The 25,451-nt window shown below is 41.4% G+C and overlaps 1 protein-coding gene across 1 annotated transcript; it reads right to left on the minus strand.

Annotated features, from left to right (window-relative positions):
• Positions 1-237: 237 nt before the first annotated feature.
• LOC115790274 (rho guanine nucleotide exchange factor 26) lies at positions 238-25,451 on the minus strand. The gene is made up of 14 exons (XM_030744062.1): positions 23,936-25,451; positions 23,094-23,145; positions 22,793-22,935; positions 20,847-20,903; positions 20,483-20,643; positions 16,915-17,067; positions 16,634-16,763; positions 16,085-16,159; positions 15,728-15,817; positions 13,994-14,145; positions 8,308-8,517; positions 2,904-2,971; positions 2,614-2,718; positions 238-2,269 (listed from the first exon to the last, which is right to left on the minus strand). Exons 1-14 carry the CDS (start codon positions 25,376-25,378, stop codon positions 2,127-2,129), a joined length of 2,982 nt encoding a protein of 993 aa, XP_030599922.1. The 5' UTR covers positions 25,379-25,451; the 3' UTR covers positions 238-2,126.

Consider the following 25,451-nt stretch of genomic DNA (forward strand, 5'->3'; position numbering starts at 1 on the left):
ATGACAGGCGAACACAATTTGTTCTGAGCTTTAAGAGATCACCTGGGTAATGTGTTTCACACCCTTAATTTAACAGCTGAAATCTGAGAAGCATGCAGATGGCCAGATGATTTATCTGACTAATCTTCACTAAATGTCCAGAGAGAATGTACCTAATTTGTTCAAAGTTTTAATCTTAGAATTGGTCTCCTGCAGTGATTTAAAAAAAAAAAAAAAAAAAAAAAAAGTCATTGATCAGACTAAATGATTGGCTCCAAACAGTTCGGCTTTTATTAGGAGTGGCTAATTAAAAAATATAAGGTTTGAATAAGCAAGTTTCTTCAATATAAATCTGTATTTATGAAATCATGTCACATTTTAGGCTGCTTTACATATTTACATGTACACAGGTAATTTACAATAGACATGAGAGGAAATGAAACAACAGCCCATGCTTACGTGTGGCATCAAACATCAAGCTAATATTCCCTGAGAGCAAATGCAAAGCTTTTCTCGTGTCCTTCCTGATGGCTGCTCTGCCCGCCACCATAGCTTGGTTTGTGTAGCTCAACAGTTGAGGTCATTTGGACTGCGTCCAGAGCAGTGGGCTTGATAGATGGTGTTATCTTCATATTCTGACCAAGTCATTCATTTTCTTTAGGTGGGCGACACTAAAAAGATGACTCATGCTGGACAATCGCATTAAGAACAGGGCTGCTCTTTATCTTCTGATCTCACCATCAGCACACACAAATTAATTTCATCATGCTTCCGTAACACAATATAAATCTGAAAAGGGGGGGGGGGGGTATATACACTCTATATTACCAGCCAACATCATTAAAACCACCTGCTGCCACTCTGACCCATCAGGAATTGCACACAGGACCGTTGGGACACAGAGTTTTATGATCTTTGTTCTGGTGGATTTGGATCTAAAGGGGGTTCTTCATCATGTCCTCTGAGTAGTTGTAGTGTGTGCAATGAAGAACTGAAGTTTTCCCAACAAAACACTCCAAGTGATCAGTATACCTCTATCTGGCACTCTGTGTGTGTGTGTGTGTGTGTGTGTGTGTGTGTGTGTGTGTGTAAAATATTTCAAGCTGTCCAAATCAAGTGAATGGAGAGACTAAGGATCTTTGTGACACACATTTGTGATGCAGCATCTGATTCATGATGGTGGCATTAACAGAAGACAACAGGGTAGACAGACTACCAGCTGTTAATGTGTTTAACCCACAGATGACTGATTACTCTGTTTTCAAAATAATCCACAAAGTATGGATTCGGTTGTTCACACAAAGCGCCTCAAGCTTCAGACAAATAAGCACGTCTCTTTTGCAGCTCAACATACACCACCTAGTATTCTGTTGCAAATATTGTCATAGTTTCACACGCTATCAGAGGCTGATAAAACACTCATTGGAGTTTCCACATTAACCCACACACTTTACATAAGCTGCCAATCACACCCTCCTGCCTTATTATCACTTTCACAATCAACATCTTCATAGTTACTGGCAAAGCTCCTAATCGCATGGCCCGAGCAGCCTCATTAGCAGAGCTCATACCGGGCTGCTGTCAATTTCACACTGTTTGGCTTGCTTTACCTCCTACAGTATCACTGTACTCTTCTGTTAAACTGCACATCATTTACAAAGAATATGCTTTAAAAAAATAACATTTACAAATTTCATACCAGCAATTGTTGTGTGGCAGGGTGCTGGAAGCAGTGACATTGGATGTGGGTGTGAAGTTTTACTAACCAGGCTAGGCAATTAATCAGTGTGACAGATCCCACAGTCAAACCACCCCACCTGCACAGAGACAAATCAGTTATTGGGGAAATCTGTCTTCCACTCTGTTTGTTTTTAGCAGTATTTGCTTTGAAGCTCAGGCAGGATGCCTGATATTTAGTGGATGCTGAGGAGAAGCCTGAATTATGGCTTGATCTTTATCCCACTGTGAGGTCCTAGCAGCTACAAGGCTCCCATAGTCATCCACTTGGTCCCTGAAGATGGGTCAGTGATGCAGTTAGTGAAAACATTTGAGTTCAGTGCTTAAAAAGGCAGGTCACTGGTCTGTCGAGGGTTCGCTAATGGTTGGTAAACGTCCTCTGTGGGTTAAGCAGCCCGCTTATCGTCCTGTCACACATTAGTCTCGAGCCCCTGCAGGCGGTCCATCCTCCGCATGTTGCGTTCAATGGTGGCCTGGCATGTAATTGGTTCAGCACACTCACTTAGGAACCATCCCCTCTCTCCGTCACGCAGCCGCTCGCCTTCATACCAGCCTAAGAAAAGAAATTACCTTTAAATGAAAATGGAAGAATGTGTTGTCTGCTACTTCATGCTTTTACTGTCTCTTTTTTTGGGTTATGTCTGGTATTTAACAAAAAAAAAAGATTTCCATGTGTTTGTGTAGATATAAAACCACATCTTCAAACGGATATTAGATCCATTATATGAAAAAGAAAATGCGTACTTTGAAAGAGAAATGGAGAGTATCTAAAAGTGCATGATAAAAGGCAGCAGTTGAAACAGGAAGGTGGAAAATGAGAGGAATATTAAAGAGGATGAGTGAAGCTATATAAAGACATGAGACTGGAATGAGGGGCGACAGAGGAAGCTGACGTACCGTCTTCTACAGTCTGCCTGACGAGCACCACATCAGCCACCTGCAGAGACAGCTCGTCTGGCTGCCTGGCAGTGTAAGTTCTGATCACCTCCACCTGCATGATATCTGGAAGAGCACAGCAACAAGTCCACACCGATTTAGATAAGTTACACTGACACTTCAAATATCTTAGCAAGCCACTTCTATTAAAGTTGGTATGAGAAAACAGTTTCAACTAATAACCACAAGGTGGTGCAACAGGCTAAATGGAGAAGTCATGTTCATGTGAATTGTGTGTTGTGGAAACTCACTGGTTCGGTCCTGGCTCTCCTTGTTGTCATTATTGTTCAGAGCGCTGATCCATCGAGCACGCTCATTCCTAAAAGCAAACATAAAGGGACTATTAAAAAGTACTTTATAGTGTTCCCAGAGTTTAATAACACCACATTTCTCAAATCTTGGCTCTCTTGTGGGACTTCACTCAGTTGAGGATGCTTTATTGTTTAGATTTTATTTTACAGGCAGAAAGGACTGTCAGAATCAGAGAAAAATCAAATGAGGCAGGCTTGCATGCACACAGCCTTATAGGCTATTTGAGTAAAGCGATAAGTGTGTTGCACAGCAAGTTTGGCGCTCCTTCACTCTTCTTTCCACTGCGATTCAGATGAGACAGAGGTATGTTTTGTAGTCAGAACTGAAGGGAACAAGCACAAAAGCTGGTTCTCAGAAAAGACCTGCTTGGCTTTATTCTCTCCTGTTTGGGTTTCACAGTGGGGGGGGGGGATTGGGTGGAGTTGCACAGATCAGATTCCATGAAAAGCTACCTCTCATTTTACCTGTTCTGAAGGATTTGGAAAGGGAGAGAGGGTGCGATAAAGTTGATGCTGGACATTAACCAGTGGGGGTTTGCTGAGGCCCTCTGTGACTCAGCACTGCTGACCTGCATCTTGCAAATGAGCACAATTGTATGGACCTTCATAAGGGCCCCAAACGAGGCCTCGACAGAAGAGGGCCATGAGTCACATCATTACTGCGCTTCCTTTTTACACGAGCTGTACTGATTCTTTTCAGAGCACAAATGCTGCTTAATTAAAATTAAGAAATTTCGTCCATGTCACCCCTGAACAACTAAGTTGACAATGATATAAAAAAGGTCAGAGATTGCAAAAATGACTTTTAATAAAATCTTAAGAAATCAGGATGTACCCTCACTGCAATCTCATAACTTGTCATACAGTGTGACCTTTGAGACTATAAAATATTCATCTATCAAATCCAATCACCTATTACACTTATCACCTCTCTTTATGTTCCATAACAACTCTGCATTTTAGACAACCACACTTTTTTTTTTTAAAGGGTCATTTTAAGAGAAACAATCCTCATTACTTTCTATACATTCATATGCATATCTGGCTCTGCTCTGTGGGGAAAGGCAGCTGTTAGTTGTTGCTTCTGACAGCTGGAGATGCATGCCAGATACATGTGTGCAAACATGCACACAACCATGGCAAGTCACCCTCTCACACTAAAACCGCTGAAATGCTGTTCTTAACCCACTCAGTGGGTTCAAATATAACAAGCACAGGCTCTAGCAGAGAGTGTCAGTCGTCAGGATTAGTTGTTATGTGTGAACTGTGAAGACTGTGCCAGTAGATGTTTTGCATTATAATGTAAAACGCCTGCCTATACATGTAAAACCCATTCCACCTTTTACCATTCACAACAACAGGAGAACAGCAAGAGTCATAAATCCCAAGGACTTTGTTTCACCTCTGCTGCACTGTAAAATCTCTTTACACCTACAGATAAGAAGCCTTTTCTTTTTTTAAACTTTCTGTCCTCTGATAACTTCACTATCTCATTTCAGTTTCATCTTCACATCTTCTATCTGTCCCTGTTTCCTCCTGTCAGTGCGTTTACTCCGATCCAAATCTCTCTCTCTCTCTCCTCTTCCCACCTTCCACCGACAGTATTTGGATACAATTCCCGCTTCTCATACAAAAACATGCCATTTCTCTGAGTGGAGCAAAGCAGCCAGGGAAATTCCCAGACAGATGGAACCATCAACAACTTTTATTATTATTGTCATTATTATTATCACTTAAATGAAAGTAAGAAAATCAGAGTGAAACAGAAATGCAGTCGCTGGTAAAGACCGTTATATAATCTCTGCTGCTTTGTGTTATAACTGCATATCTGACAACAGAATCTGTTTTGCTGCAGACTTCTGTAGCTGCTCTGTTCCACTAATAGAGCAAAACCATTCACCAACTCTGGGCTAGACACAGCATCAAGGTCATGGGGAAGGCACGCTGACATGAGCACAGCAAACAAAAGGATACACAGAAAAGGAAGAGCGCACAGCCAGAGAAGAGCACAATCATAAACACTGCCACAGACAGCAAAACAAGCCACACTGAGGTCCTTGTGCCATCTCAAATCCAGCTGTCTATGTGAATTCCTGATGCATTACACCACCCCTAAGGTCAGCGGACAGTTTGCTATATGCAAGCTTCTTAGACCTGGCACAGTTATACAAATGAAACTAAGGCATCAGCTTATACGGTCGGCAAGTAAAGAACAATTGGAACTGAAAGAAATAACCACACTCACAATAACACTCCGTTTCTAGTTTCATTTCTACAAAAAACAGAACAGAATGTGGAATTTCCCTATGGATGCTTTTGTGTGTGTGTGGTTTTTTTTTTTCTTTAAAAGGTTTGTATTCTTGCGTTAATGTTCAATAAACAGATCAATCATGCACAGACCTGCATTTTGTGGTTACCGCTTTGCGACTGTGACAGGAAAAGCAAATCAAGTGACTGCCCTACCCTATCCAGTCAGCACCTGCATGCCTGCACTGGACCACTTTGGAAAGATTAAGAAATATGATTGGGAGCACCCTCATCCAAAATGTGGAAATGACATGTGACTTACTCAGCTGCATTGCCTCTTTAAGAGTCTACCTTGTAACTTGCCATTTATTGTAAAATATTTCATTGTGTCGGGAGTTCTCAAAGTTTTGATGAACGAGTGCCAGTTTAAGAAACCAGTGCATGATTGAGAGTCACATAAACACACATGAAAAACACATTTAGTTATTAAGGTAACATTTCTAACACCAGCTGTATTCGGTAAGATTAATAGCTTGGTTTAATGTATATTAATAGAGGCTGTAGTCATGTTAATGTTCACTGTTACAGCAGTTTCTGAGAAAACACGTATTTATCCATCTTATTTGCTGTACTTCATTTAACTCCTTAACAGGCTGGCTAATGAAACAACACTTCTGTGTGTCAGGCTGGATTAGCTCACTAAACTGGGGTGAATGGATGGAGGCAAAGGAATTTATTCACTCGTTTTAAAAAAAGCAGACACTGGCTGCTGCTGAAAAGATGAGATACGCGACGGCAAAGAAGAATCAGGGAGAGTTAAGTAGCAGGCAGGGGGAGGGATAGCCGTGGGAAATGGCCCACTTGGCAGTCGGTTGTTGCTAGGCAACAACTTCAACAATACCTAGAAACCACTAACAATGGACAGTTGCCAGGGCCCCTCTCTCTCCTTAGCTCATTCAGTACTACAGTGAGTGGAGCGCTGACCCTCCACATGCACACCCACACGTCTCACCAGCTCATCCAAAAGACCCCAAATACATCAAAAAGGGGAGTCTAGGGGGTTTCCACAACAAGTAGTACTACATAGAGGAGGGAGTCAGATCGGGTGGGCGAGTCACAATCATGCATGCAGGAAAAGTATGCCAAGGGTCAGCAGGCAGCACATTTACAGAAGCCCACCTAGACTGCCTCCTGGGCAGGCAGATAGCAGACACACGTAATGTTACTACTGCTGCTGCTGCAGGTGCAGAAACTTTTAATGATGTACTGTGAAGGTGTTTTTATTACCCCATAATCTGTTGAATATTTTCTTGATTGAAATGAAAAAAAAAAAAAAAAAAAATCACTTAATGTTTAGTCTGCAAAATGATGAGCTAAGGTTACATCTGCAGATTTCTCGTTTGCTAAATCAACACCCTTTGACAACTGAGAAATCCAGATAATATCACACAATAGCATATATTTGAAAAGATTGGAAGAAAGATCTCCTGGTTGACAAACATTTGATCTGTAACTGCCAGCCCTCCAGCCTCTTAATGTGAACTTGTTCACCCTTTAAAGAGTTCTGTTGTCTCTTTGCATCTAAGAAGACAACAGCAGCGTCAGTGACACCTTGTGCGCAAGTCTGACGCAAGAGGCATAGTTTGGCATAGTTTGCTGCCCTGAGTTTAGGGAGTGGCTGTAACATTACAAATACCTGAAAAACAATCATCCAAGGTGAAAACAGTTGCAGATTAATTCTCTGTAGATCAGTTCAACAACTAATCCTGGCAGTTCCCCTCTCATTGATTATATACCTGTACCAGCCTACTTCCATCGGGTGGACATTCATCATTAAAAACAACTATTATTCTTTTGAACTGATGATGTAATAACTTGCTGTAATGTTTCCAGGTTTAATTATCACTGGCTAAGTCCACTTCTTCAACAGGTCTAAATACGTGGTGTTTATATGTTCCTATAAAATATTTGGCTCATTCAAGAAAAACAGTATAAAATGCTCTGCGTATTAAGTCGAGAGACATATTTAAAGGTTGTATTTTGCACTGTGGACGTGCCATGTACAGTGGATTTTGCCCTCAACGCAAAACACTGCCTACAGTGAAAAACCACAGCTTCTGTAACGAGAATAAAGGGGGAGGTTCTCAAACTACACAGGAATGAGGGGAAACCGGCCCTGTGCATATGAAAACACTCCTTTAAGTATGGAAACACAGCAGCTAGGTGTGTGCGCGCGCAAATGTGTGTTTGTGCATTTAGGCTTCCAATACTAAAAAGAACAAATAAACTTGTATGAAGCCCGATGTACAGCAGATCCCTTTTGTTTGTGTGGGTTATATAAGCAGGACATCCTCACTTTTCAATCTGTTTGCGGACATGGAAACCAAAGCTACAGCTGCACTGATGGGTTTTATGGACTTTCAAACAATCTGACAGGATTTCTAAGTAAATATTTAAGCTACACATGTGACAAATTTCTGCACCGACCATTAGACTTTAAATAAATAGAGCTGCTTTTCTTTAGAATAGATGACTGGGCTGGAAGACAGTCAACAAAACAATTATCTGGTACAGCCGGTCTGTTTCAGAGTACAGCTCCAGACAGTATGACTGTATAATGGAACAGCAGACTTCATTTCCTAGTTCACGTAAACAACAACAGTGAGTCCCAAATCTTCCTTAAGAACAGATGTAACAAAATACCCCTGCGACTTGGGTAATGGGGCAAAAAGAGACTATGAAATAAGAACTAGGAATAGAGGGAAGGGGGACATTCTTACAAGTTAAAAGGTGTATTGGAGCAAATACAGGAAAGATAAGGGAGTAGAAATCTGATCTAAGCCCCCCCAATAGAGAAGAGTAGTACAAGTTTATTTCAAGCCTTACTGTGTGGTTTGAAATGGAGATATATCAAACAGTAACCATATGAATACTCTGGATTATCAACATGTTGGTAGAACACGCATGAGTGATGCTGTGTCAGAGGCAAAAATGACTCACAATTCCTTATCAAGCCTCATAACTCTGTGACTGAAAAGCAAGTGAAACAAAAACAGCACAGTTAAGAGGGACAAAGGTTATAAAATAAAGCACTCACAGCAACTCTGTTCCAACGATCATGGTCACCTTTCCACCAGAACAGTTGCTACGGAAACTCAGTTGGAAGAGGTGGTTGGCGCCGGCTTGCCGTGAGCTCAGCATGCTGGTGGTGCTTTTGATCGGTGACCGGTTGAGGTCGCTGGGCTGACAAGAACCCACCCAGATCTCATTCCTCAGAGCGTAGTCTATCACAGTATAACTCTCCTCACTGACAAAAGACAGAAAGACAGGATTTAACAACTTCTTCAAGATGGTGTAAGAGCTTGTATAACATTAAAAGGCTTTGTCACATTCAAGACCAAGTCGTATTTATTCCTGAAAGAGGTTTTAGTGAGGTAAAGGCCTTCACATGTGTGAGGTGGATGCGCTATAGGAATGCACTCAATTTGAATCTTTACTGTGGCTAAGTAAATTAGAGTCATGCGCCATCATTAAAGAAACAGCAAAGGCATTGTTACATGGAAATTCACAGTTCACCACACAACATAGCAAAACATACAATTCTATGAATCATAAGGTGGGATAGTGTAAAGACAAACTGTTGCTTCAGTGGAAAAAGAAACTGAATTTGACAGTCAAATTCACCCAAACACTACTGCAGAAACTGTACCATCCTATTAGTTTACATCGCAAATGATTATTGTTAATACTCGGCATGTTGTATTCAAATGTGATTTTGATGCAAATATTTCCCAAACATTCGTTTCGAGTGTTATCCTCTTGGTATTAGAACGGCTTATGTGGCCTTCTATTTTAATGCGTTCCTAATGTAGTCTGCTGAAAGCCCTCATCCACAGTTGATGCAAAGCACCTGTTACTGCCAAATGTAACAAAGAAGCCAGTGACCATCACTCCTTAATGATGTTACAACAAATCCATCCATCCATCACAAAACTGTCACAGGGCTAACACAGAGAGACAACCATTCACACTCACATTCACACCTACAGCCAATTTACAAATCAGTTTAGAGTGGTTGGAAGCCACCTGTCAAGAACCCGCCCCAGTTGGCCAGTGGATTTGAACCCAGGACCTTCTTGCTGTGAGACGATGGTGCTAAACACCACAACACCATGTCACCCATTAATGAATAAGTTGTACCATTATGTCTCAGATTTGGTTCTGGTTGAAAGTCCAAATACTGCAAAGACTGCGGCCTATTTTTTTGTTTGTTTCCCCAAATGTATGCCTACGTTTCCCATGAGTACCTTTGCCTGAGCATTACATGAATATTTTTTTGTTTTGTTTTGAATCTTGTAATAGAGACAGTTGGTTAGAAACATCTGGAGCTGATTGTGAAACACAGTAACCCTGACACGGTACTGAACCTGAGGAAAAGTGTGTGTTTTCATAGCGCTCACGAGCTAAAGTCCAGCTCACATGTTTTATCAACCAGAGACTGAAACATCAGCCGAGCTGAAAAGCTACCGGACAGCAACTAGCTTCTTATAAGACAACTTGTGCATTACACACAGACACACACACTGAGCATCTCAGGCTTATACATGATGCAAAGTGAGTGCCACAGCCAGGCTGTAGATGCACGCTCCATGGATTTTCCCCACACAAACAACTCTGAACCCTCAGGTTGTGACTACTCTGAGGATCCAGTCATGGTTGGGAGGCTCACAGTAAGGTTTAACTGTTAGCTACTGTCCAACAATCACCCACAAGTTAAAACCATTTTGTGCTCGTCCTGCATCCAACTGTAACTAGACACTTATCACAATTTCCTAAAGGATTTGTTTCAAGGAATAATTTGATATTTTTGGGAAATCTGCTTTCTTTCAGAGTTAAGAGTTACAATATGTCTCTACAGCAAGGAGCCATTTAGCTTAGCCTTACAAAGAGACTGAAAATTGGGTAAACAAAGTAATTGTTATTACTACTTACATTTTAATCTTTCCTATTAAAATGTAAGAATATATAAAATGTTGATTGGTGAGGTTTAGATAATTAGATTTTAACTGCAAAATAAAGCTACTTGTCATCTACCACAATGCTGAGCTATTTCCAGCTGTGTATTCAAATTTTTTACAAATGCACTGCAATTTACCAAAACCTTTTTTTTTTTTTAACTGTAATCTAAATTTTAACATCCTTTATCTCATTTCCTTATTTTCTTCCAGTGAAGATAAAGAAATGAGATCTGTCAACATTTCTCTCAAAAGCTTATACTAGAATAAAGATTATGTATTACTGTTTGCACACTGTGTTCAAACTTAAGGATGTTAAAATCTGTGTAAGCCTAATTTTTTTTCCTCCACAGAATACTGAAAGTAAAGAATAAGAGGGATATATAAAAAAAAAATGTAATAATCTAACCTATAGACTGGGCCAGATTATGCACTGGGCATTCTTGGCATGTGCCAAAACCCCTTACAAGATTTAAATGAAGAAGCCAGGCTGCAACCAAAGAAACAAGTATCCAGGGAACATTTCTGCTTTGCCTGCATTATTGTACTATTGCATTAATGGACACATCCCAAAGCATTTTTGTTTGTTTGTTTTTTAACCAAGGAAAGCTCTTCGAGCATGCACATTAATTATTGTTTTAACACTCATCTGGGAATGAGACTGTGAGCAAATGCAACAGAGAGAAGAAGGGAAGTGCTGTTGATAAGAGGACAAAAGGAAACGGAAGACAGAGTGACAGGAAGGAGGCAGTAGGTGTGTGTGTGTGTGTGTGTGTGTTTGTGTGTAAAATGACACTTTCCGTTTAATATCGGCTATTTTGGAGCTTTTATAGTGAAGCTACATTATGATGGTTATTTTTCACAAAGGTGCAATGCTCTCCGTTTAGAACTGTTTTGTATAAATGCGTGTACATATTCCTGTCTAATTACTGTCTAGTTACTGAAACATCCAGTTAAGGTACAAATTAAATGGAATTCTGTTTTTTTTTAATTTGGACTTGTAAAAATTAAAACAATGCATATAATAACCTGGGACAACCTATGATAATCTTTTCAAATTTACCCATTATTAATCACAACTTGAAATACTAGAACAGTGTTTGGAATACAAATCCCTTCAAATACTTATACAGACCTTTGCTTAAACTAAAATGAAACACGTTAACACGATGAAACATCAAAAACACCATTAGCTAGCTTGATTTTAGGGTCATTTGCTTTTAGGCTACTTACAGGCCTACAGGTGAAATGCCTGGAATGCCATTTACATGACACCAGGAATGGGATGGGTGGGGAAACTGCATGTTTGTGGTTTGAGTTACTCACATGTGGGTGAGTAGGTCACATCATATCACAGCAGAAGACCTGAGCGAGGAATCATTGTGATATGCTTTGTCAACATTTGGGAGAGAAAGGCATTAAATTCTTATTAAAACCCCAAGGGTTTCCTCTTACCAGACACTTTGAAACACACACACACACACACACACACACACACACGTACCACAAAAATACTTTGCTAGAGAGCACGGTGTACATCACCACAACTGTGATAAAGCACAAACAGTTTTTTAACAAGCAGAACTCGCATAAACCTTCAGTCAAGATAAGACTCCAAGTTAAGTATGCAGATGGATGCATGCCCAACTACACACACACACACACACACACACACACACACACAGAGAGCAAGAGTATAATGCTGAATGCTATGACCTAAAAAGCACTAGAACAGACTAGACACAGACACATAAATAGAGGATCAGTAAAAGAAAAAAAAAAAGGACCCCCACCCCCACCCCAAACACACACACACACACACACACACACACACACACACACACACACACACACACACACACACACACACACACAAAGCAAGGAAGAAGATAAGGAAAAGGCAAAAATAAAACCAAGAGATGGAAACCTCAACATTAATTAGTTTATGCCCAGCATTCACACAGGAAGATTGTGGTGGGGTGGGGGTGAAGATGAGAAGGAAGCCAGCTGGAGCGTTATGTAAGTGTTCCTCATAGCCAAAGTGCAGCAGAGCAACACTTTACCAGTGCACGACATAAGGTCCAACCTGACAGAGGGTTGGTCCATAGTTTCAAGTCAATAAAGCAAGAAGATTCTATCATCTCTTCATAATGGCTGTATTTTCTCTCCAGTATCAGTTTAACAATGGATGGCGTACAAAAACCAACACCAAATCTACAAATACTTCTTAAATACTTAGAATGTTGTTACTACTAACTTTTGATTAAACTGGTGATTCTCTCAATCCAAGATGAAGCCTTCAGATACCATGTTTTATCTGAGCAACTGTACAAAACCTAAAATAATTATAAAAAATATTATTGAACAGGAAACTGAGTAAGCAAATGCCATACCAATTTATTTTTCGGTTAAATGCCAATAAACTACAAACACTTTAGTTAGATTTTAGAATATCCAGGCAACGATGGGCAAAAAGCCTCTCCTTGTTCAGAGTATTACAGGGTTAATAGTCTGAAATCATTACAAGGTCATGTGTTCCTAGCCTACTGTGTAAGTGCTTTGGCTCTGACCTTTTCACCCCTTTCTTACAGTTTTGATAGAATCCTAAAAATTTAAGCCTGTCAAACTGAGACAAGCCTGGAATACATCAAGTCTTAATTTCAAGGAAAAAGGCTATTCTATTATACCTAGGAACATTTGTTATCTAGTAGTGCCTGGCTAGCCTCGTGTGCCCCTGGTGAGTTTTTGTTTGGATTACTGCACATGGAGTGCTGCAGAGTAGCGTGCCACAGCTGGGCTTCAGTGCTCCCCACAGTACAAACCAATATTATAACAGCTTCTCCCATCCAAACGTACGCACACGCAAAAATGCACACTGTGATTCCGGAGTACTCCCTTTCCCGAATCCGTCTTCCAAACACAGGCCTGACACCACACACTGCTGGAGTCTGCCGTTGCAGATCAGATTCCCAGAAAAATATGGTATGGAATGTTCTTTTCTTTTTTATAATTCTGAGGAATTCTTAGTTGGCGAGTGGCGGGACAATTACTTCCAGACACTAAGGATATGGCCGGGAATTTTTTTTTTGGCAAAAACAGATGAGCAGGCGCACGCACCCACACACAAACACACAAATGAAAGCCATATCAAGGAAGTCCTCTTTATGGCTTTTGCCCCTGCCCCACCCCCATGGGATGGTGAAAGCAGACTCACTGAGGGGGTCTGACAATGAGCAGGTTTCCTAGCTCCAGGTGATTCATAGCAGCAAGTCATGAAATGTTCCCAGCTTTCAGAGAAGAAAAAAAAAAAAAAAAAGTTTTGTAATGCCAAACAGCAGCAGGTTCAGGTAACTGCACCTGCTCTACTTAAACACCCCCATTAGAAAGCTGGCAGTGTGAAAGAGCCGTCTAACCCTACGGTGACACAATCTCCTTTAACTCTCTCTCAGCTCTGCTACAGGTGCTTGTCTTGTTTTGCTTTCAGTTTGCACAGCAATATTTTTCTTTTAAAAACAGGCTCATTTCCCAGGACAAGTTAAAACATGAAGACAGAGACAAATCTACACACCCTGTATTCAGGGTCTGGGTAATATACAGCACTCACACGAAGAGACAAACCAAAAAACAGGCATGTGGTTAAACTTTCACCATCAACAAGCAACGACATGTGAATTCTGAGCAGAGCCAGCACGCTAAGCCCAAGCTCACACCAGCTAAATCAAATACAGAGCCTCCATGACAGTTCTCTGTGATCTGGAAGAAACTCACCTCTTCTTTCTGGTGATGATGAGGACGTCATTGAAGAGGAAGAAATAGACCTGTTGCCGTGACGTCCGCTTGTAAAAGATGGTGTTGTCTACAAATGTAGTCAGTTCCCCTCTTTTTACCATCCACCTGGAGGATGAGACCAGGGGGAACGGCTAGAGAAGCATGAGAAGGAAAATATGGTGAACAGGAGAAGATGGTGAATCTAAAACTCAATCAAAGAAATGTTAAAACATCTGTAATGCTGGGGCTGAACTTAGTTTTTGTGAGCGTGTGCACGGACAGCTGGATATGGAGAATGAGAATATGCTCCAAATGTGCTACCAGCAATTTCCCACATGGCTTAGGCACACTTAAGCCTACCAAGCCCTGTGTGTACTATGTATTTAGATCCTTTTGACAATACAGTGGTGAGTACCTGTTTTTTGGCAGATACATGTACGTACATGTCAGCACATCAGACCTCAACTAAGTGTTTTACATAATAAATACAAATTGAAAGAAAATAGTTGTCATTTAGCTGGTACTGTGCCACTTGCTAAATCTAAAGCTTTGGTCTGCATATGTTAGCATTAAAAACTGGAAACAGTGTGAAACAGCGTACAACTCTACAAAAACTAGGTAGCACGGTAGATCAGTGGTTAGCACTGCTGCCTCACAACAAGATTAGCATCACTTTGTCACAAACAGGGGTCCATCCAGGATGATAAAACATGCTTGATAAGGTTAAAGACAACCTCAGTGTGACATATTTATTGTTAATGACCAATTAGTCTTGTAGTTTGTAAATGCTAAACTGAATTGGGGGTTGCATTTAGCAGTGTGGCCGAGAGTTTTGGGAAAAGCGCACACGATTGTGTTACGCTGCTTACACTGGTTACTTTAGTTTTGCCAACTTACTTTTGGTTGATACTGGAAGAAAGCAACAGCCCCCATTTTCATTGGTTTGCAAACCTATTTGTTTAAGATTAAATGTATCTTGGATGAGGATAATCACAGTTCAGGTCGCCAGCCTGTCGCAGGGCCAACACAGAAAGACAGACAACCATCTATACTCACATTCGCGCTCTCATTCACACCTATGGGCAATTTAGAGTGGCCAATTAACTTAACCCCAGTAAGTGCATGTCTTTGGACTGTGGGAGGAAACCGGAGTACCCGGAGAAAACCCACACAGACTCCACAGAGAGAGAGAGAGAGAGAGAGAGAGAGAGAGAGAGAGAGAGAGGCCGGCCCGGGCCAAGGTGGAATCGAACCCAAGCCTCCCAGATGGTATTCTAACTGTGTAACACTGTTCTTGAGCTAATCTGAAAGGTCAAAGTTTGGAGGTCTGTAGCATTTGACTAGAAAGTTGGCGCTGCTCTGTGATTTTACGTGGCCTACCACTTCGTGGCTGAGTTGCTGTCATTCCCAATCACTTCCGCTTTGTTATAATACCACTCACAGTTGACTGTGGAATGAGATGATGGGCTTTTATTATTTTATTAACAGATACACGATACACGATTTTAAAATGCCAAATGAGTTGAATTGACCCCTTTGGCAGTTCAAGTGTTAAAGACCAACTACCTCATCTAACTCTTGGTAAGGAGCAAACAGGCATAGTTCGCTTGAAGACCTACTTCTCTTAGCTTTTTACTGTCAGTTGTTAACCAAAATGATTTGTTTACGAAAGAAAAACTGCCCATGCCAAGTGTGTTATTAGCTTGATGCTTGAAGCGTTAAGCTACATCATACCTTAATCTTGAACTCCAATTGAGAGTTGATGGTGTACATCATTTCTGTTCTCTCCATTGTGCGGGCTCCTTCATTGCACTTTCTCACCACCTGTTCATGCAAATATACATTAATTGTACAAAAACAAAACTAAAAACATTCTGCTTTTCACTACATAGCCATAGAACCAAATCATAAGTACATGAAAGCAATAAATTGGCTATTTTTCATATAAATCAATCATCTCTTTGTTGTGGCAGACAGAATAAAAATCAGTAATTCCAGTTGGATTGCTAACTGTCTGAACACTAGCCTTCCATTATTTAATAATTTTAAAACAAAAGCCTTTACCATTAAACTGTTTAACAGTGCACTGACCTTGCTGACTGCTTGTAAAGCCCTCTTACAATCTTCATGTTGTGGTGAGTCTTTAGCTGTCTTCTGACAGATTGTCTGTAACACATGGGTTCAGGGCCCAAATAAGTTGCATCATAAAAAGGAAAAAAATTCACTGGGCTCATGCACATCACTCTCAGCAGCCTGATTAAATATTGAAGCTGTGGGAAGAAATGAATTGAAACCAAACTTTCTCAGGATCCAAGTGTACTAGCATAAACCCAAGAGTCCCCAGGGAGACACTGACGGAAGGCAGAGGAGAGTAGAGAAAAGTAGAGCAAGAGAAAGGAAGAGAGGGAAGCAAAGTAGAAATGGAATAATGTGTTGCCAAAGTAAGCATGAATGTGAAGAAAACATATTACAAACCAGTTAAGAATATTAAGGACTTATGTAAGGTTAAAGAAACATATTTAAGGTTAGGTCAAACTGTGCAGACACAGTTAGGGCAGCACAAATAAATAAACTGTTATGCAAGAGTCAGAGTTTTGTCATTCCAAAGCTTCTGCTGCTCTAGGTTTTCAATGCACTTACATCCATAAGCAAGGGAAGGCGAGTGATCCTCTGCATGGGCAGGATGAGGAAAGAGATCATGGGGAGGTTCCTGCAGTCAGGGTGGCCCTCTATCCTAGTCAGCACCTCCTTAAAAGTCGGATTCTTGGAGCTGCATGGGAGTAAGGAGGTAGATGAAACAGTGAGTGTAAAAAAAATGAGCTGGATGAAGACTCAAGTGACTCATTGGAACAGCCATGTTGGATCAAATCCATGAATGATGAGATAAAAACATGTGTGCGCATGATTGCTCGGTCACTCACACCAGCCTCTGCAGGGTTCTCTGCTGGTAGACCTCATTGGAGCAGTATGTGATGTAAGGATCAAAGTTGGAATGAGCATGCTTGCAAATGATGTCACTGATGTCGTCGATCACTATGTTCTGTTCGTGTCTTTTTTCTAGTTCCTTGAAGAACCTAGACACCGAGGTGAAAGTGAAAGAATGAAGGTTAGTGTGTCACACAGCTTGAATATAAGTAATAAGTCATGAATCATCCCCCACTGAGGAAAATATAGGAGACAATGACAAAGTCAGGAAGGCGAGGAAAGCTGCCAACACCTTACCTCTAAATCCACCATAAGATGACAAAAGAGGAACTCCCTGCCACTTAAAATAGACACAACCAACCATTAACCATAATACAAAGGCTTTTCCTCTTCCTGAGCAGCAGCAGATGGCCATTTTAAGGGTATGCTACATGTCCAACCAAGGTGACAAACAGGAACTTGAACAGACACAGGATGCTGACCTTGACCAAGCTGGAACAGGTTGCAGCTCATCTGCAGAAGCACCTCTAGAGCCCCTACTCACACCCACCCCTACCTACTCCACATACACACACAGTGACTTTGGAAAACAAAGCTTTTTGAGTCCATGCCTGACCCTGTACTCTTAAATTTCTGATGAAGGCATGAGCACACAAGATAAAAAACACATTGCCCCAAACCCTGGCCCACATCCCAAACGGTGTATTTGAGGCATTTCTAGGTCAAGGCTGCTCATTCCCTTGAGGCAAAACATATTGTTCTCAGTAACTGTGTATCATCATGGCGGTACAGGTCACAATAAAGGAATTAAATCATCTTTATGAAATATGGAAATATATTAAAATTAAATCTCTAGTCAAGTATCATAATTGATAATTAAAGTGTTTTATCTGGTCTGCCTCAATTGAAGAAACAGAAGAATTTGAAATTTACGAGCCTTCAGGGACACGTGCGTCAAACTATGCTATAGCCTGAGGACAGCAGTCAAATACAGTCAGTAACACCTCTGTACATGAAATACTTTACAGCCCTCCCATTCCCTATCACACACAGGCTACACAGAAGTCTGAAAACAGATTGATATTCAGATATTGTTTTGAGAATCTCAACTCAATGTTTTTCCAAGTAAAGCATCTTGTTTAACAAGTACTGCAGGCCATGCTGTATCTTAAGATCTGCTGTCATAAGTATTGAGGTTCGGAGGGTACAGTTTCACATTAATGTGTGCAAGATGATTTACAAATGCATTTACTGTAAAGTGTAAAAATATTGAGTAATAAGACTTGTACAACTTGCTCTGCTTCCTGAAAATTGAGACAAGTCAAACATATTATGTAGATCTATCCATCATACACTATAAACCAGGAGTGAAATCTTCCTCTCTGATAAAGCTGTAATCCCACACGAAATCTTTATCAAATGTCACAAATAATTGGCAGTTGGTCTGCACGTGCACACATCTCAAAGTAATTTGGGTTACAGATTTTTTTAAACCCAGATTTACTGAAAAACTCTCATTAAGTACTTAAACTTTTAAATTAAAGACCAGGATTACCATATTTAAAATACTCCTGGGCAAAATATGGTCTTGCCCAAAGTCACATGTCTCCAAAACAGGCCAAAAAAAGGACACAGGGCCACCCCAACAGTGATTGTGGGAAATTTTACCATCATAAGGAATTGATCTGAAAATACTTACAAACTAAATCACAGTTTAAAGTTCAGCCTTCATCATAATGACCTCATGGAAAGTGCCTACGAAATGATGTCATATCTAATAGTGGCTTCAGAGATAAACTGGAGAAAGTACAACTGGCGGCCAGAAACTGCCCTGCCAATCATTTGTAGAAATGATCCACCTGAGTAATTTCTGTCTCAGCTTTCATGACTGTTTCCATCACTTCATACGATCTTTGGATATTCATGATACGTGGCCGGGAATGTTATTAAACAGTGCGCTATAAAATCATGATGGACAGGTAACCTCAGAGGATCCACGGTAGAAAATTCACATACACACATTAAATAAAAATGACAGACATCCAGCCTGCTCGAGTGCTTTCAATCAGTGAGGAATGTTCACTTTAACAATACAACTATAATTAAGAGGAAGACTTCATTCTTCCTTGTCTTTTCACTCAATTTGCCCCTTGAGTCTGTTTTTCGTCAAATCAACCCATGACTTCACTTACGCTCACATCCAAAGAAAAGAGCTCCGTGCTGCATAAGCACAATTCCTTTCACAATAAAAAAAAAACAAACTCTTACTGAAGAGAGGCGTATCCAACGGTATCAACATGCATTGACATACATAAAGTATGTCAAATTATCCAGATAATTGGGCAAAACCAAAAAACTGCACAAGGTGATGAAAGACAGCTGAAGACTGAAGAAGAGTAAATAATAAAGTAATTCCTCTAAACCAACAAGTTTTTTTAAACAAACAAAATAAGTAGCACATATGAAGATTAATAACAATGCTCATCTGATAATAAATCTACCGTATTTTCCGGAGTATAAGTCGCACTTTTTTTCATAGTTTGGCTGGGGGTGCGACCTATACTCCGGAGCGACGTATATGTGACATTTATAACACATGAACCAAAATACTCCAGCCACTTGACATCTCCGTGAGCTGCAGCTTTAAGGCAGTCTTGCGTAACCTGTGGGCGCAGTGGATGATGGATGGAGAGCACAGCTTAACGGCAACTGGGAGAATGCGCCACCCAACTTTCCTGGAAGTCATTGGATGGATCAAGAAAACATGGGCTTCAGTGACAACCAAACCATCCTGTTGGGATTCAGAAAGGCTGGAATAATTGGAACTGCAGCTGACGACGAGTCTGACTAACGCGACACAGAAGAGGAAGCGGCGCTTCGTCTACGGAGTGTACAGAATTGTTTAGAAGTGACACCGAGGATGAAGAATTCAATGGATTGATGGTTTGGTTAACTTGTTAGTATGTTCTTTATGCTATGGTTATCTGAATAACTTAATGTTACGTTAACATACTGTAGCGATTCTCTTAGTTAGAGAGCGTGTTGATGTTGTGGGATTTCGGACTGTTCGGGAGGTTCGTGAAGGCAGCATGGAGAGAGAGAAAAAGACCGAGAGCTTGCCTGTGTGTGTGTTGCTGTTCCGCTGTTGTAGTTGTGGTTGGCGTGGCTGTGGCCTACAGCAGCTGTTTTTCTGTTAATAAAGACGACCTTTGTTGTGAATATCGCCGACTTTGGAAGTGTGTTTACAACGTTACAATACCGAACACGTGTTCGTTGTGCGTCATGTAGCTGAATGTGCTACGTTAGCATAACGTAGGCGTAACCGTGTTCATCCTGTTCTTTAATCCATTATTATTTTAAATTGCCGTTCAAGATGGAATTTCTGCTCTGGGTCTCGGATTCTATCACCCCCCCCCCCCCCCCAAAAAAGTGCGACTTATAGTCCAGTGCGACCTATATATGTTTTTTTCTTCTTTATTATGCATTTTTTGGCTGGTGCGACCTATACTCCGGAGCGACGTATAGTCCGAAAAATACGGTACCTACAAAAACAGCTACACTTACTTTTTGCTAGCCTCACAGACATCAGTGATGTTGGAAAAGAGGTGGTGGTGCTCAGTCTTTGTCATGGCCTCGCTGAGCTCTGTAGAGTCCTTGAACATACGGATCAGGATCTCTAGACTGTGGAGATAAGAGTGCTCCGACGAGATCACCTCAAAAATGGCCTAAGGAGGGGAAAGAGACAAATCAACCGAGAGGAAACGTGAAAGTAAGATATTCAGGATTCAGTTATCTTGCTAGGTCCTGCTAAAGACACAGCTCTGGGCTTCAACCATATTTGAAATGCATTTACACTAATCTCACATCAGAGTAATTTAAGTACAAATCAGAAAAGCTTATTCTCAAAATGAACTAGAGAGTTTCCTACCTCTTGTCTTTTGCGTTCCTCCTGACTCATTTGCTCACACAGGCCACTTCTCTTAACCTAAACACAACAATAAATCAATAAAAATCAGAAAGACTTTGTGCATCATTTTTGATGTCTTTACACACAAAGAAAGGAGCACTTTGCACAAAACTCTAAAGGTTAAACAGGCAGCACTTCTGCTCATTTTGAGTGTGTAATATGGCCGCAGACTTAAGGCTGAAAGGAAGTTGTGTGTGTTGGTATGTGGTTTGTGAGTTCTGGCCAAAAGACATTTGAATGAGACTGAAACAAAGCAATCTTTTGGAACGGACTGGGTGTGGAGTGCTATAGAATTCATCAGCCTGTGGCTTTGTTGAACTGAATGCGAAGCCGAGCAAAAAGCATGCCACCTTCTCGCATTACACCAGATTTAACTAATATGACCCGAGGCTCAACCACATTATACTTTACCAGCTCACATAAGCAAAGACAATTCCTGACAAGATATTTTTCCTTTACTTCCACTAGCTCCTCATCCCATTTTTGTGCAAAGCAATAAGGAAGTGATACTGTTGCAGGAGTATCTGCCCTGCAGGTCTCTGCAAACACTAAGAACAAATAAACCTGCTTCAGATTAAACACACACTAGCTGATTTCTTTCACACGTACAGTCAGTGTCACTAGTTATTGATTTTACTTTCTCTTCAGCCAATTTTCCACTGCCCTGTATCAGCAAAGTGTTTGGTCAATTTAGCTTCATCTTTCTCTGGGTTAAATTGGAACATAATCATGTATCATTATTAAAACGGCAATTATTACATTTATATATTTTTTAACTTGATTAAGCTGACTTCAGATAATTTAGGAACCATCGGAAAAATTAACTCCCAAACAGCCACACCTTCTGAAATTATCAATGGCAATTCCTGGAAGCATTAAAATTCTGGGAAGTGACGTTCCATCAAAAACACGAGAGGCTGGTAAAAGAAGGGAGGAGCTCAGAGTCGGGATTAAGCAAGAGTCACAAGATGACAACTTGTACATTTGGTTTTGGCTCCACTACGAGAACTACGATTTCCTGTAACATGACAATGACAGCATCATGCCAGTATTCGTGACAAAAATCTGAAAGGTGAGGAAAATTCCACAGAGCTTGATCACACACTGTTGGGCCTAATGCATTCACATAGACACGCACGCATAACACGCAAACAGACCAACAGCTGTGAAGCAGCTGTGATAGAAAGACAGCTTACTTTAGCAGAGTCCTGGTCAGCCTGGTAATGTCTGTCTGTGCTCAGGTCATTTCAGTCTGGCTGACATAAACAAACAAAATAAAGACTCTCCACAATGTTTTCAAGTTTTAATCTAATCTCCTATTTATTAGAGTCTGTGTGCAGGCAGTACAATCCTAAATACCTCAATCTCGGCTTTGGCCTGTTTTTGCTCCCACACTTTCCTTCCTCTACCAGTAAACAAACAGATGGGAATGCATTAGTAGAAAACTAAATTAGCCAATTCCCCTTCCCTTATATTCCTCTGCCACTCAATTCCAATCCCAAACTATATTATGTAATGCAGAGCCACCACATGTCCCCCTGGAGGCAACATTTTAAGCATATTTTCAGTCTGACGAGTGTGTAGAGTTTGCCAATACACTGGCAGTAATCCCAGCAGTGTTTCCAAGACTTCCTGTGGGCCTGGCTGACTGACTGACTCCCAGCCTGCACAACCGCTCAAAGACCTGCTCCTGTACTCCCTGATAAACAGAGTGAGGGGCAAAGGAAAGCAGAAAACAGTGGGAGGATGGGTACAGATGGTGGCCAAACTGGATATGACAGCATTCTTTGGAGCACTAGCATTCCAAGACCACACAGCTCCAGGATGTAGAAAGAGGTTAAGATAGAAGCTACAACACTCTGCATGCTTACGCATGTGTGTGTGTGTGTGTGTGTGTTATGTCTAACCACGCTAAGCTGGCTCCAGGAGGTACGTATTGGCCTATACTGCACCACAATGTTGTTATCAGGTTTGGCTTCCCTGGAATCAGCATCTTCATCTGAGTCATTAATTAAGGCATTCTCCTTGTAGGTCTGGTACAGCTCTTCTGCTGCAATGGACAGTTGTAAAAGAGGAAGGTTTGTTATTTTTATCCTTTATAACAAGGAGATAACACAGAAAGGCAACAGAAAAAATGGTAAAGGAGTCAAATGAGGGAACTGTAGGGCGAAAAAAAAACCCCCAAAAAAACAGATGGATGTTTCTCACCCTCACTGTCAAAAGTCAGCTGACTTGTCAAAGTCTTCTTCTTATCTGGACTCTGGAACAGAAAAACCAATGTGATGTGTTTAAACTGAAGGACCAAGTAGGCACACATACAAACTGTAAAAAAAAAAAATTAACTTGTTTCACCTGCCCAAAAACTGTGCCCTTTCTGTTTGCTTCCTTCAGTGACCCCATGTCTAATTATAGAGCCACTGCGTATTTAAGAGTATGTGTGGGCACAGTGTCACGTTGCATCATGTCTTCCAGCAACCACATTAATTGTTTCTTTGTACGGCCTCGTCCTAACGTCTGTGGCTGTCAGTGCTTTTACTGCCTGTGTTGTAATTTTCCAATTTGGGCTTTACCCCAATAACAAAAGTCCACGATGAAGCAATCTTAGTGCACAATTAAATATAAAACCATCAGAGGGATTGTTGCTGAGTTGCAAAATTTCAATCTACTGCAGAATGGGGGGTGGGGGGTGGGGTGCCAAAGGTTCACAGAGTATTAATGTGTCTTTTCACTGATTATAGATTTCAGCAACTGTCATGTCCTAAGGACTTGCTTTGCAGATGAATGCCAAATTGATTACTCATGGCACTTTGCCACAGCTTACACTATAGAGTCAACTGAAGACACCAACACACACTCAAAGGATTCTATAAATTATATCACATGCAAAACTTGACATTTTTAAACTGTCTTGTAAAAAGAGACAGTTAAAATTAATAGCATTTCTTATTAGATTCTTCAAATTAATTTAAATGCCTAATGTTTTCAATTCGTGTTATTTCTTAAAACACATAATTTGAACCCACTCGGATCTTTCAAACAGATTCACCCACCTTGTTTTTCCCATTGCGTTTAGGCTTTTCTGTTCCAGGGCTAGCAGGCTTTGAATTCTTGGGGGTGACCTGGTTGAGTGTCACAGGGCTCTCAGAGTTGTTGGTTCCAAAACTGGGCAGACTTACAGCACCAGGACTTGCAGGGCTAACTGGTGAATCTAAAATATCCATACCTAGCCTCTTGATGACCGGCTGGGACAACCGATGGCCCCTGGGATCTACTGTTGGTACCTCTAAGTCTACGCCACTCACAACTGCCCTCCTATAGGATGTACTCCTTAAGCCTCTTCTTATTGCCCCTGGGCTCTCACTGTCACCATCTTCCCCCTCATTGAGGCCCCCTCCTGTAGAAAAGTAGGGTCCCGTTTCCACCATGCTGAGGGCTTTCAAGGAACGCTTGGAATGATCCAGCCCCAGCAGCCCCACTGATCCTTGACCTTGTGTCCCAGAGGAAGGTGTCTTGCTTTGCCGGATATCAGATGCTAAGCCCTTGGGAATAAGTTGCTGGGTGCCCATCTTGAGAGCGGCAGGGCTATTGGTGCTTAGGACAATGCTGTTATAGGGAGAGATAGATCGGGAGAGTGATGGTGAGGTGGAGGAGATGGAAGAAGATGAAGAGGCATGTCTGGTGTCCTGTGTGGATGTAGGTGAGGATGGCTGAGGCTGCCTGAGCAGCGCCTGCCCTCTGTCTGCTGGTGACGGAGATCGAGGAGTTGGGGGCTCCGAGGAGGTTAAGGACATGAGGGAAGGGATGCTGGAGGTGGAGCTACAGGATATGGAGAGATTACGAGAGGTTGGAGGCGAGGAACTGGATGAAAGGGAGGACAGTTCATGTTGGTCGTAGTTGTTGTTGTCAGGAGTGTCTGGAGAAAAGACAGGTGAGGAACCACTAAGAGGATCATTTTCTGTTGCAGGTAAAGTCTTCTGAAATGCAGGCTGGTCTTTCTGAGACCTCCAACTTAATGGACTGGATGTACGTTGTTGTAAATCTGGGAGATACTTTTCAGGCCATGCAAGCTCCCCATTACTTGTTTTCACCCTCTCAGAGTTCCTATTACACACTCTATTGTCCAGTGATGCGGATCTGTTATCCTCAGACCTAAATTTGGAAAGTAAGCCTGCACTGGTCAGGTGGCCAATGCTGATGCTTCGAACCACTCTGGTCTTCTTCGGAGGTTTATGTAAAACGTGCTTTAACACCACGGTGTTATTGTCAACAAACTGGGGTGTGACCACAAGTCTCTCAGCAGGCTGGCTTAAGGTGAAGGAACATTTGTTGTGCTCCTCAGGGAAGTTTGACTTCATGACCCCATTTATGTGGCAACTGTGCGGCCGCGGTTTAGCGCTGCTTAAGTCCTGGGGCCTTTTACTGTTGTCCGCGCGGGGTTTCCACAAAGGCATGATGTTATTGTTGGACAAATCTACATCATTGCCAATATCCATGGTTTTAATGTGACTGCCTCTTCTTCACTAGCTGTGTCCAAACCTGTGGCTCGCAGAGAAAAAAACAAACAAA

Source organism: Archocentrus centrarchus, chromosome 13 (assembly GCF_007364275.1).
Source record: "Archocentrus centrarchus isolate MPI-CPG fArcCen1 chromosome 13, fArcCen1, whole genome shotgun sequence".
Lineage (NCBI taxonomy): Eukaryota > Metazoa > Chordata > Actinopteri > Cichliformes > Cichlidae > Archocentrus > Archocentrus centrarchus.